This window comes from Pan paniscus, chromosome 3, assembly GCF_029289425.2.
Source record: "Pan paniscus chromosome 3, NHGRI_mPanPan1-v2.0_pri, whole genome shotgun sequence".
NCBI classification, from domain to species: Eukaryota; Metazoa; Chordata; class Mammalia; order Primates; family Hominidae; genus Pan; species Pan paniscus.
In genome coordinates this window covers 67,740,477-67,755,061 of record NC_073252.2, presented here as the reverse complement: position 1 = coordinate 67,755,061, position 14,585 = coordinate 67,740,477, and the positions used below count along the sequence as shown (strand labels likewise).

At 32.4% G+C, this 14,585-nt stretch overlaps 1 protein-coding gene across 30 annotated transcripts in view; it reads left to right on the top strand.

Annotated features, from left to right (window-relative positions):
* The window catches only part of ADGRL3 (adhesion G protein-coupled receptor L3), an 861,253-nt gene that overhangs the window by 823,429 nt on the left and 23,239 nt on the right, over positions 1-14,585 (top strand). For all 30 annotated transcript variants that reach the window (XM_057302095.2, XM_057302097.2, XM_034958747.4 and 27 more), the window contains 2 exons: positions 3,107-3,232; positions 9,826-9,922. In XM_057302095.2, the coding sequence (XP_057158078.2) occupies positions 3,107-3,232; positions 9,826-9,922 (223 nt within the window). The remainder of the gene's footprint in view (positions 1-3,106; positions 3,233-9,825; positions 9,923-14,585) is intronic.

Below are 14,585 nucleotides of genomic sequence, written 5' to 3'. Positions count from 1 at the left end.
TATATTTTGATTAGAGAAATATGAAATATTTCATATTTGAAAATTGCTGTCTTATTGAATTATTTGTCGATTGTTTCAACTTACTTATAAAATTAAAATTTTTGTGTCTCAGTCTTTTTCTGAGTATGGATTGTGTAAACAGTTTTCCACTGGTCACATTAAAGTGGTCACTTTTACTTTTGTCATACATTCAAATATTTGATATATTCCCAGAGCTTCCACGATCATTTTATTTCTGATATGAGAAATATCAGAAATATTTTACTGGTAAGGTATATTCTCTTTCCTGTCTTCTATATTCTAGAACAGCATCACACTAAAATAGGATATCATCTGACTAGGGTAACTAAGATGCAGTGCCATGTGAAATAGTAGATTAGAATATGCAAATGATTGAACAATCAAATAACTGCTTTTTTGTAATCTAAAAAATGTTTCCTGGACATGGTCCATGTTATTTTTTTTCTTCTTTTTAAGACATATGCTTACCATTTCAAATCAAATCACAGCAAAATAAAGTCAGTATAATGATTCAGTAAGTAATGTAGCTAATGCGAGACTTGGCATCACCAAATATCTTGATTTTCTGGTTGTTTATATTATCGGTTCAGAACATTTAATCTTTGTTGGAAAATGCAAATAGCCCACGATGAATTATTGTGGCTTAAACAATATTGCTGATTTTGTAACAGGAGGGAGAGTGGTTCTCTTTCTCTCTTCTTTGCCTTTATTCCTCATTTTACTGAAATATTTGTTTAGGTTTACATCACTTCATTCAAATACCCTTTCTCATCTAGAAGGAAATATACCATTTTGCTGTGTACCTCAGGAAAATAATGTGGGATGTTGCAGGGGGAAGTTATGATCAAAGTTTAGGTTCTTAGAGATGCTTCATAAATCAGTAGAAATTACTAAACTATCATTGATAATGCTTACTTTTGGTTAGAGATTATTTTAAGCCTTCTCAAGTTCTAATTAAAGCATTTGTCCTCATTCTTTCCAGACACAAAGAAGGAGATAATTAATAGATTACTTTAATGATAATATTAGTAATATACAATGCCTGTGCTGGTCAGTGATTTCATGTTCCAAATGTGGCATCTTAGAGCTTTTTGTTCATAGAGCACCCATGAAGTTTAGATTTTTCTCCTAAGGCACATTGCTTGACTTTTCAGTCTTGTGGTTTACTCTCATTGCTTAACCTATTTCAATCTCCTCATCTATAAAATGAAGGTAATAGTTATTTTCAGAGTCATTTTGAGGGACTTACCTAGCACAATTCCTGACACATAATAGTTAAAAAGTAGAAGTTTCTTCTTTTCACCCTCCCTACAGATGCATCATAGAAACACACATAACTGGCTACAGCCCAATTTCTTTTTTTTAAAATACGCAAAATATGAACTGACTTGTAAACACTAAACAAAAATAATTATCTCTAATTCTAATCATTGATAAATGTAGCACAGAAGAGACTGGTTGCAAAACAAATCAATAGCATTTTAAGTACATTAAAAATAAGTAATTTTGCCATACCAGAGCAGAGAAAGGCCTTAAAGACCAGCACATCATAACCCTGTTTTTTCGTTCTATTCTTTATGGTGAGAATGCCTTTTTCTCCTCTTCTCCCCTATCCTTTATTTCAACTTCACTCTGTAAATTAATTCCAGCCACTCTTTTGAAGACTTTCTGGGAAGCCCTCTTCCCCAAGAAGCCCTTCTTGGCCTCCCACACCTACTTCCCGCAGGCACTCCTCTTCTATGCTTGAGTCACCTGACCCTATCTCTATCATTGTTCTTATCACATAATAAGCACTCAATAAACGTGAGTTCTTTGAGCAAATCTGTATATGTTCTGTCTTTAATTCTCCTATATCTTTGACACAATGAATTTTACAATGATAAGATGAAATGTTCCCATTTGGAATACTAAATTTAATGTATCATTTACATACCTTTTTTGCTTTTGATTCTAAATAACATCCCTTTTTAAAGCACATGTTCAAAACTTTGATTTAAATAAAATCTTATTTGAATATTACATTATCATAAGTTGTGGAAAAAATGCACTAATGCGAAATCAAATACATAAAGGCTTAAGAATAGTTTATATACATGATGTTGTTTCATAATATAAATTCCTGAATATATAATTGATATAATAAGATGTCCTTTTGTTGTTATTGGTAATAGATATGTGATTTAAGGCAGTTACTGTTTATTTTTATATGCCTTGTTCAATTAAATAGGCGGTAATAAAAATTTTAGACATGATAAAATTTTTACCAAAAGTTGATATATTTCTCTGCTTGAAAACATCAGCTAAAACTCTTCTTTTTCCCTGTAATTTTATACTACAACCAAGATTAAGTATTTAATCAAGAATGCTATAAAGTAATTATATTTCTCTGTGATTATTGAGTAGAACTATTTTGAAGGACAAAATTTACAATCTTTTGAATTTTTGTTCTCAATTTGAACATTTGATCTCTTTTAAGAGAAATAAACTTCAGAGAAATATAGATTTAGAAGAAATGATTAGCCCAACATATTCATATTTTCTGTCTTTAAATACCTTTTCTCTGCTTTCTCACTTTCTCTGATATTTCTCTCTCTCTCTCTTTCTCTCTCCCCCACTTCTTACCCTACTTCCTCCACCCCTTACCCTACTTCCTCCACCCCACTCTCTGTAACTTCCTAAGTAGGCTTCTACCTAAAGAACAACAGCTACAATGCCCTTGCACCAACAGGCTACTTTATATCAAATTTATGAAGCTAAAAATAGTATCTTCAATGGGCTTAAGTATATGTTCTTGGAACTAAGAGAAAGTGCCACTATGATGTGATGGGAGGTGTGTGAGTGTGTGTGTATGAGTGTGTGTGTGTGTGTGTGTGTTTTAAAAGGCTCCAGTTAGGCAAAATTTCAAGCTTGACAGTATGAATATAATTATGTTGTATTGTAAAATATATGCTGAACAGACTTTCTTACATCTGTAGGGCAAGGAAATAATTACATTATCTAAAAATAAAACTCACATACATTGTCTCCTTTTGTTTCTACCTGCAATGAATTACTTGCTAACAGAAGTTAATATTTAATTGGCTAGGTACGAAAAGAGTATGGGAAATGCCTGCGAACACATTGCTGTAGTGGCAAAAGTACAGAGAGTTCCATTGGTTCAGGGAAAACATCTGGTTCTCGAACTCCTGGACGCTACTCCACAGGCTCACAGGTAAACAATATTTGTTTACTGAAATGAAGTAATTCTTAACTATACCAGTTACTGTCCCTTATGATTGGAGCTAATTTCTAGCCTGTGTTTAACACATCGTTTGTTTTTGTTGTTTCACTGTGTCTCACATGGGAATGATTCTGACAGAAATGGAAGAAACTAAAACTGTAATAATATGATGAAATTTGAGTCTGCAAATTTGAAGTTTGCATAATAATGACTTCAGATTGTTTTCAGTTCAATAAATGCAGCAAGTAAAGAAAGGAATTTGCCATTTCACCCAAAATTCAAAGAAAGTAACATTTCATATATATAGAAATATGATACATTGATATGATTCTAATTCTTATAATTCTTCTAACTAGTATAATAATTATCACAAACTGACACAATTTACATATAATATGGTATGTTTAGTAAAAATAACTATGACTCAACTATATTATGTGCTGAGAAGTTGAAGAAAAGTCAGGGCAGTGAAGAATACTACAACAACATTATTAACATACCTGGTCTAAGCTCCACTCCCATTCGCCCAGCACTAGACATAGCAGCATAGTACCTTACCAGAAAAATTTTAAGCTTTTAGGTAAACTGTGTGCCATTTTTCCCAGGGCACAGTATCAGCTCAAAGATTATTACATAGAAATTTTAGCAACTCTTGGATGTTAAGATGAGCCAGTCAAATAAAAGACATAGAGTGGTGTAGGTCATGAGTGAGTTTGGTTCAAGCTAGCAAACTAGTATTATTTGTTTTTTGAGACAGAGTCTCACTCTGTTGCCCAGGCTGGAGTGCAGTGGTACAATCTCAGCTCACTGAAACCCCTTCCTCCTGGGTTCGAGCAATATTCCTACGTCAGCCTCCAGCCCCCTGAGTAGCTGGGACCACAGGCGTGTGCCACCATGCCCAGATAATTTTTGTGTTTTTTGTAGAGATGGTGTTTTGCCATGTTGGCTAGCCTGGTCTCAAACTCCTGGCCTCAAGTGATCCGCCTGCCTTGACCTCCCAAAGTGCTGGGATTATAGTTGTGAGTCACCCAGACTAGTGTTTTTAAGATTGCATGATTCAGTAGAAAAAAAAGGCATGTTTTCAGTGTTGCCAATTAAATTTTTCTGAGGAAGGCTTGAGTTTAAATTGATAAATAAACTTACAAATCAAGAATTAATTTTTCTTAACTCTTTTAGCTTAACCTATAAATCTAATTATTGTTTCATAAATTTGGTTATTTTATATAAAATAAGAGTGATTGCTTCATTTTTTATTTGATGGATGTTCAATTGGCTTGTAAACTTAATAGATTAAATTTCCCTAAATAATTTCATTTATATGCTTAGAAAATTTAATTTCTTTATACCTTTCAAATATCATTTATAAATTTAATATATCTGATTGTCTCAAACACATCAACTGTCAGACTAGTCATACACACCTAGCTAGCACTTGAACACAGTTATAAATTAATGGATGACCAGTGTTTTCATAAACAGTTTCCTCACCAATTGAATTTTAATCTTACAAATAAAACCATGTCTTTAATATCAATCTAATATTTCCAATTAAAATTTTAAAAACTAACATATAACTGTCAAAAATATCAGGCTATGTTAAATAATTTTACTAACCACAATCATGAAACTTAAATATAATTGCATGATTATTAATAATCTGAATTTGATTTATTTTTTACACACCACACTGAGGTTGTAAAGTTGCAAATCAGAAGAACAATTGTCCCAACTCAGATGGATGGAAATTTCTGAGTTTAGGACTACTAAATTTGCCAAACAGAGATCTGAATTTTTCACATAAGAGTGGGGGCAGACCAGGATGATGCTTATAGCATGAGCCCCTTTTATAATTAATGCCTTTATTTTCAGACTCATAATCCCTTGCTCTTCCTCTTTTTGTAATAACTTTTTCCACGACTTTTCAATTGATATTGCTAAGATTCCCTATATCATCCAGCATGATTAGATCCCGCATGCTTTTCACATTACTGAGCTCATCAGCCACCATCCGATAGTCATTTTATTGACATATATCATTAATATTATAATAATATTTAGGAGTCTCATTTACTACTTTACGACAGAATTGTGCAATGTTTAGCAATACTTCTAAACTACAAGTTAAGGCAGTGCAGCTCAATGGAATAATAATAAACTCTGTGGGTGGGTATACCTTGTTTTGAATCCTGGCCTTGCCACGTACCAGCTATGACACAGAACAAGTTACTAATTTCATTGACACTCAGTTTTTCCATCTGTAAAATGGTGATAATAAATACTGACATCTTAAGTTGCTAAGAAGATTGAAGTAATATACACAAAACAGAATAAATAGTGGGTGCTCAATAAACGGTGGTTGCTACCATTTATTACTGTTGTTATTATAGAATATTATCATATATATTTTTAAGTTGTATCATATTTTTCTCCTTACTCTTGTAATTTGTAATATCACAATTCTACTCTTGGAAAATAATTTACATTTTTTCTTATACTTAATATAATACTAATTCTGATTAACTATGACCAGCCAAGCCTATGTAAGGTTATAGTTACTTAAATCTATATTATTTGTTTAGGTAAGACTAATAAATACATTTCCCACTAATTATGGCCACCCATAAGCAAATGCTAAAATATTGATATTAAGACAAAATTTGGGGAGTATGGATGCATCTTTCACATAAGAGCACTTCTAAAATAACTATCTCTATATATTATGATTTTTTATTTAGAAATATTGAGTGCCTCCTATATAATGCCATCAATCTTCTAATCTCTGGGGATAAAATGGTTAAAAGACATATAACTTCCCCTTGTGATCTGGAACTTTTATTCTAGTGTTGGGAGACAGAAAACGTATTAATAACAAACAACCCAACAAAAATATCAAGTGGGAGAGCTGACGGAGAACAAAAATATGATGATGTCAATTAGCCAGGTGGCTACTTGGATTAAATGCTGGAGAAAGACTACCTTTGGAAGTGATACTTATGCCAAAGTCTGAGTTACAAGATTCTAAATGAAAGGAGAAAAGGAAATTCAGGGAAACAGAATTCTAAGTGAGAAAATGGCTAATGCAAAGCCTTTACGGTTTGGAGAACTTACAAAAAATATTGGCCAAAGTAGGTTAGAGGGAGAATGAGATAGAAAGTCAAGGAAAAAGGGAAGAGACAGATCTCTAGGTATGTGTAACAGTATGAAAATTACATTTTATTATGATTACTTTCGATAGCCAGTGAGATACTTTAGAAATGAAAGTGACAGGATATAATCCGCATGTAGTAAACATTATGTTGCTACATTGTGGATAATGCAGGGGATGATGGCCAAGACTAAAAAGTAAAAATCCTCTTCACCTCTTGCTCCTCCAAACTTACTTCCTGGTCCTAATCACTTATAAAAGTTTTATAATATGCATCAGTCACACAAACATATATTCACAGAAATGGGTGTAACTTTTTTTAAACTATGGACTGAAATAATATCTTTTGACTTTCTCGTAATTGTTTTGTCATTTATCTTTCATATATTTTATTGATTTTTAGATATATTTGCTTTTTATTATATAATATTTGAAAAATAAAAAAGTGAAATATGTATATGAAATATTGAAACATTTTAATAAGATGAACACCTGTGAACTCAACATCCAACCTAGGAAATAGAACATTTTCATTATGTTTTCCTCTTTATTTAACCTCCCTAACCAATCCCTATGCCTTCCTCCAGAAAGGCTCCTAAATTTTGTTTTTCCATTCCCGCAACTTATTCTAATCATTTCTCTCCTTCCAAAAAATCTTGTTCAGCATTCCTTTATTAAACCTTTGTTTAAAAATGGTATTTTATTGTGTGTAGTCTTCTCTGACTTGGGTTTTTCGCTCCCATATTCTAAAACCCTTCCTGGTTATAAGTGTGGCCTCTGTGCCATATACTATATACCTTTTCCTCTGCCTGCAATACTTCTCCTTTTTCTCCTTTTCCTCTTAAACTATATTTGGTATAGTGCAGTGAGTTGTTAACCTCCTGCACTCAGGAGCCAGATGACTGCATTCCAATGCTGGTTATAAGGTCTGTGCCATCGGACATGTTCATTAACTGCTGTGCTTCGGTTTTTCTAATGTATGGTATTACCTACCTCATGGAGTTCTTGTGAGGTTTTGATGGGTGAATATATGAAAGGTATATAGTATGGAAAAGAGAGCATAGAAAAAATTAATTTATATAGATGTATATGCACACACATGCACATATATAATATACATACACTATGTATGTATATGCCAAGTATATGTACCTCAATGAACAAAAAAGACAAAAATTCTGTTTTCATAGAGCCTCAAGCCTAATGCAGACATAAGACATTAAATATTAGACATTAAATGGATAGCTATTAAATATAAATGTAAGAAATAATTATATAATACATGGTATTATAGGAGATGTTAGTGACTGTTGGGGGAATGTAGTAGGGGAAAAGGGACTGAGATGTGATTGGATTGTGTGGGTAGCCTACAATTCTAAGTAGGGTGTTATACCTTCAGAAAAAAAATATTTTAAATTTAAAAGAATAAAGGAATTATGCATACCTGTCTCTGGAGAAGAGCACCCCAGACAGAGAAAACAACCAACATTGCCAAGCTCTGAGGCACAAACATGCCTGGCATGTTAGAGAACAGCAAGGGGACAGGTGCAGCTAGAACAGACAGGGGAGATTAATAGGAGATGAGATAATGGGGACAGCTCATATAAATATCACCTAACAATAATAACTTCATCAACTCCCAGATAAAATGTTACTTCTTCAGTCTGCATTGTTCTCAGACTCCCTAGACAAGGACATATCCCTTAATATATGGTAAAAAAAAATGGTATAATTGGTAAAAATCTTTAAAAATTCTGTAGTATAATGAATAGTCACAAAAGTATACAAAACATAAGTGTATGGCACAATTAATTATTACCACTTCCCAGGCCAAGTATTAGTATACTGAGAATACCTTGGAAACCCTTTGAACCCCTCTCAATCATTAAGCTCCAAACATAACCACTATCTTAGCTTTCAATAGCACATTTTAGTTTGCATATTTTGATACTTATTCACCTGAAATCATTTAGTACATACTCTTTTATGTTTTCCTTTGTTCCCAAGACATCTACATTACTGCAGGAGGCTATGAGCTTTTAATTTTCTTTGTTTTATATGATTTATAGTTTATTCATCCATCCTACCATTGACAGTCATTTTGGTTGATCATATTTCAGCTATAATATTTAATGACTATATGGAGATTTGTGGGCATATTGTACTTTTGCATTTATTTTTGTGATAATTTGACTAATCTGTTCCTAGTTTAACATCTCCATAAGGGTCAAGACATTTTGTGCTTACATTTCACATTTGTATCTTATAAGTTAGTATTTGGCAGGCAATAGAGGGTAATTAATATTTTTAATTAATTAATTAACCAACTAATAAAACAAATGTGAGAGACTGGCTCCCAACATTGTCCTTTCGTTTATTAGTTTTCTGTGTGTGTCTGTGTCTGTGTGTGTGTGCATGCACGCATTTGTCAACCTAGGGAAAATGTGATATACAACAATATTTCTGAAGAATAAGCATGTTTCAAGATTCATAAAATCACTTGTCTAATATTCTAAGATTGGTTACTCCCATTATTCAAGGAGTTCAAATGTATTTGGAACATAACCCATTGTAGGCATGGTTTCATAAGTAGTAGCAATGTTTCTTATAACTATTTCAGCCTTGGAAAAACTTCTGAAAATATTTTGTTTCTTCCTCACAAGATTGTTAATACTTTTTTGACCCATAACTCAGTAAACTGATATAACAGAATAAAAAAGAAAAAAATCCCCCAATGGAAAAAGTTTATAACATCTGACCCTTAGAAATTTGAATTTAAGAATGTCAATAATAATTTGAGAATTTTTAGTTATCTATAAAACTTCCTATGGAAGCAATGAATCAACTAACTTTATCTTCTTCAAAGAAAGAAAAGTCAGGATAGTTATGTAATTCCTAAAATTACATTGATCTTCCTCTAAAAGTTATGGAAAATTTAAGTTCAGTAGCATTTTAATAATGTTCTATTTTCTTTTCTTAGCAAACTCTTTTGCAAGATGCTGATTTCTTAAACTAAATCTTTTGTTAGAACTGGCAATTTAATGCATAGTTAAACATTCCCATTCCAATAAAAGTTATAGTAAAAATAATTTGTTTTACCTTGGAAATTAAAATTTTCTAATTCTGTCCGAAGATATATACCTCTGTATATATTCAACATATTTAAATTGGTATAGTACTTTACATTTATTTCTTTTTTCATGGTTATAATTATCTTTGGTATATAGGCATTTAGGAATACAGTTAATGAGAACCATGTATTATCATGAAAGTTATTTCTGATGTTCTCATGCTACTGTACTGCAAACATGTAGTTGTCTATTTGCCAAATGCTAGAAACAAAGGTCTCATATAATTATGACAGAAAATAAAAGAATGATTTGTGTGAAAATTCACTGCATCATGAGTTCATTTTCTTTCTGCCTTTTCCCCCACCCAGAGCCGAATCCGTAGAATGTGGAATGACACGGTTCGAAAGCAGTCAGAGTCTTCCTTTATTACTGGAGACATAAACAGTTCAGCGTCACTCAACAGAGGTAATTAGAAATAATTTTTCATATTTATTACTTTTCTGATTACTTTAGAAGTCCTTAAATTCATTGCTTTATTTGCAACTTCTGAACCTGTTCCACGTGATAGAAACATTGTAAGAACATAAAACTTGGTTGAGTGTAGCAATGTGTTCCATTATTCATAAGCTGCTTTAAAAAAATCCTGAATTTTCCAGAAGTCTTTTCCAAAAGGAAATTAGAAAATAAAAAACTTTTTTTCCTAGTCATCTGCTGCTGCTATAAACTGGAGAGCTGTCAGGCCTCATTGGAAGCAGTGAAAATGGGCAATTATGTGGCTGTATAGTCGGCTAAGCATCATAGAGTTCCACATTGTCTTAGATATAAAGCAATTTCATAGTCTTTGCAGAAGTAAAAGTATACTGTCTAATACATACTTAAGGCAACCTGTGTACTTGGAAAAAATCACGTCTTAATATCTAAAAGCCTTATCTGGATAATATTGGATATTTAAAAATATAGGAGAAAAGATACTTTTGGGTATATTATGATTTTTGTGTATGTGCTTGTGGTTCAGTGCTCCCTGGGTGGCATTTAGATTTTTGAAATGAAGAAATGACGTTCCCTTAATCTATTGTTTTGTTTGTGGTTGACTTTTTTTCCTTGATCTTTGCATTCTCTCTCTCTCCCTTTCTCTGTCTCTCTTTCTCTTTCTCTCTCAACCTCTCTCTCTTTCTGTGTGTGTATGTGTGGGGATATGATTAGAATTCATTTTGCTGCAGTAAAAATGACTAGATGCAACATTTGTGGAGACCAAGAGGCTACTACAGTCAGCAATGGGAAATATTTAGAATATAGTTTTATCTGGGAAGGAGGCATTTGCATGAATTTAAGGTATTTTTATGATCGATATTATTATTTTGTATCCCCAAACTAGAATTATTATTTTGTTTTTAACTTATTTCTGTTAGTTTTTTGTTATATTTTATGCTACTTAGGAAGAAATAATGTAATAATTATGGCTTATGATTCAGAAAGATTCAGATGCTAGTACTCTCAATTATTTGTACTCAAGTAAGTTTCATCTTATCTATATGAAGAAGTTAGGACGGGCAGTGTCAAAATTGAATTTGATGCAGGGATCCATGTTTTAATATAATCTTAATTGAGTTTCATGTGTTATTTGGGGCAACAATATAGTAACTATAAACTAGTGATGATTTAAAATTATCTACATCACTTTTTCTTGATTAGTAAGAATAGTGAGTGAGAATATTCCTCCAAATACGAAGAAAATGTATTAAAATAAAAGAGCTACCTCCTGGTATTTTGTTTCGTTATTAGTTTGTTTTTATTGGCTAGAATATATTAATTTAGACAATATCTCTCAAGTATTCTTATCTTTTTCAATTTAGTTTTAATGTTTAGTGTGTGAAAATTTCTTTTAATATGAGTATTCTAACTTTTTGACATTACTTTTAAATCATAAAGAACAAATTACTTACAAACGCCTCCATAACCTAGGATTAATTTGCTTACATATGACTGATTTTCTGTATTCTTTAAACAATTCCATATATAAGAAAATTTACTGCATGTTCCAAGAAAGAGAACTGTCCTTACCTATCAGATTTATTGATAGAACTATCTTTCATTTAATGATCCCGGAAGCCATTGAATAATTATTGATTAAACAAAGAATGAGGTAATATGATTTTAATGATGAATTGTATGTATATTAGGATAAACAAAATATGTAAAATTATTTTGTCTAATATTGTTGTCTAAATTCATGTAAAGATAGTAAGGTGTGTCAGTTCAGTAAAAACTGCTATGAATGCAAACTATTTATGGGCTTAAAGTTAATCACTATATAACGCTACTAGTTTCTTCCTTTTTAATTGCTTCTCAAGAATTTAATCAACTTTGAATATAGTGATTTGTGGGTAACTGGATCAATTTGAAATATATTTAAAGGAAATAATATTAGTTTATATTGGCCAGTCATATGTTTAAGTCTGTTTATCAAAATCTCTAATTTTAAAAGATATTTCATACAGCTGTTAAAGGAAGGGTATACAATTTCTTGTGACATTGAATAAATTAATTTAATGATGACTTTGTGTAGAGAATTAAATTGCATTTATAATTTAAAGGGTGCCCAGGTAGTGATCATTTCATCAGGATATATATTCTTCCTTTCACTTAAGTGACTTTATTCGTGCTAGAAATCATAGTGATCTTCATTTCCTGGATTAATTTCTTAGTCCCCCTCAAGTCAGAAACTCCTAGTTTTATTCTCATCTTATTTTTTTATCTTACATGAGTGGACTACTTGAAATTTTATTTCTTCATATTATGTCTCTGAAGATAGTCTTTAACCTCCTTCTTTAATCTTGTCTTATTTCCCAGGGTCCTATCTTCCCTGCATTCAGGCGTGTGTATCATATTTAGGTAGGTGACATCGAAGATTCATCTTTTCAGATAAACAGTCACCTAAGCAACATAATTATTCACTTCTGTTTATTCAAAAGATTATATTCTCTATTACTAAAATAAAAATCTAGATACTACATCTTTACATCTTCATATATTCTAACTTCCCCTTTAGTTTTTTATAGATAGTGTTTTTTTTTTTTAAATTCAGACTCCATTTTCCTTTCTTTGTAAGTTAGATGTATTGAATCTCTTATTTTTGTCTTTAAGATAGTTCTGACCCTTGAAAATGAGAAGCTGTTGTCCAAAAATTAGTCCTATTTTTACTTTAGGTTTTCTTCCCTGTTCATTCCACTGGTCAATTCATTAAAAGAGTATTATTTTAAAATTTTGTATGTCTTATCATCTATTCTTACAAACAAGAATCAATCATTATCATCTTTAGGATCCATTAGGAATAAAGAATACATCATGCAGTGTAGAACTACTTTTCAATGGTATTTATTTTTTTAAACCATCTCAAATATTCTGTTCTTGAATCAGCTTGTTGTATCATAAGTATGAGATTACCTTTCTAGATTTCCCAATGTGATAAATTTGATTACTATTGGGATTTTACTCCTTGGAAGCATGTGAAACCTTGGAAGATTTATTGATATAATAATTTTCAATGAGTATATTAATTCCTTTATATTCTTTTTGGAAGTTTGTTGTTTCATCACTTTATCTCTTTAAAATCTTTTATTAAAATTGTACTTTGAATATCTATAAATATGAAGGTGTTTCACAAAATGTTTTCTGTACATTTTCAAATATTTTTCTCCAGCCAACTTGTTTGGCACAATGTTACACACTTAGACAAATTCAGAATTCCTTGAGGCCAATAGGCCAGCACTACTATCAAGTTAACTTTAGCGATCCAACTACATACACAAGTAGAAGGAGCTTTAGAAGAGCTGTAAGGTGATGGTTGATTATAGGGAGTTTCAACAAAGATGAACTCTAGGCCAGACCCAAGTTTTTACAAACTCATAGGACTTCAGGATGGTTTATTCATTGGTTCATTTAAATATTTACTATTTTGCTCATACCTTGAAGGTGTAGTCCGCACTCAATCCCCAGCCTCCTCCCAGGGCTGTTGGAAATCTAATTCAAATCTCTAGTAACTCCAACTTTCTGGTGGTGGTGGAAAGGACTTGTAGCTAGAGTAGTCTTTGCCACCCATATCTCCTACCAATAATTTCTGCAGGTCAAATCTTATCTTGAGCTATTTATCTATTTATTTACTTTTATTTATTTTATTATTTATTTATTTATTTTTGAGACAGAGTCTTGCTCTGTTGCCCAGGCTGGAGTTCAGTGGCATGATCTCAGCTCACTGCAACCTCCATCTCCCCAGTTCAAGCAATTCTCCTGCCTCAGCCTCCTGAGTAGCTGGGATTACAGACACACACCACCACACCCGGCTAATTTTTGTATTTTTAGTAGAGACGGGGTTTCATCATGTTGGCCAGGCTGGTCTGGAACTCCTGACCTCGTGATCCACCCGCCTTGGCCTCCCAAAGTGCTGGGATTACAGGCGTGAGCCACCACGCCCGGCTATTTTTATTTTTTTGAGCCAGGGTCTCCCTCTGTCACCCAGTTTGGAGTGCAATAGCATGATCATAGCTCAGTGAAGCCTCGAACTCCTGGGCTCAAGTGATCCTCATGCTTCAGTGTCCTGAGTAGCTAGAACTAGAGGCTCCCACACCATTTTCTTTTTTTTTAACTTTTTTTAGGGATAGGGTTTTGCCATGTTGCCCAGGCTGGTCTTGAAGTCCTGGCCTCAAGCAATCCTTCTGCCTCAGTCTCCCAAAGTGCTGGGATTACAGACAAGAGCCTCTGTGCCTAGCCTTGAACTATTTAGATTAACAGTACCTCTAAAACTTCAGTTTGATCCAAAAATGAAATGTTTACTGAGACATTTCCCCTGACAGTGGCATGAATTGTTAAATATTTCTACTTTTTTATTAACTCTATGTAGAAATTAGGATATTTTCTGAAATTAGGCTTTATCTTATTGTAAATATTATATTTGTTAGGCTTTATGTCATCATAAATATTTTAGCTATTGGCTTTATCTCATCATAAATATTATATTTTTCATTTTCTTTTTATTTAATTAGTTAGAATGAGGTTAGAGACTTCCATTTGAAAATCAAGTTTTGCTAAGTAGCTCTTACCAATATGGATCTTTGAATCACAAAAGAGTGCC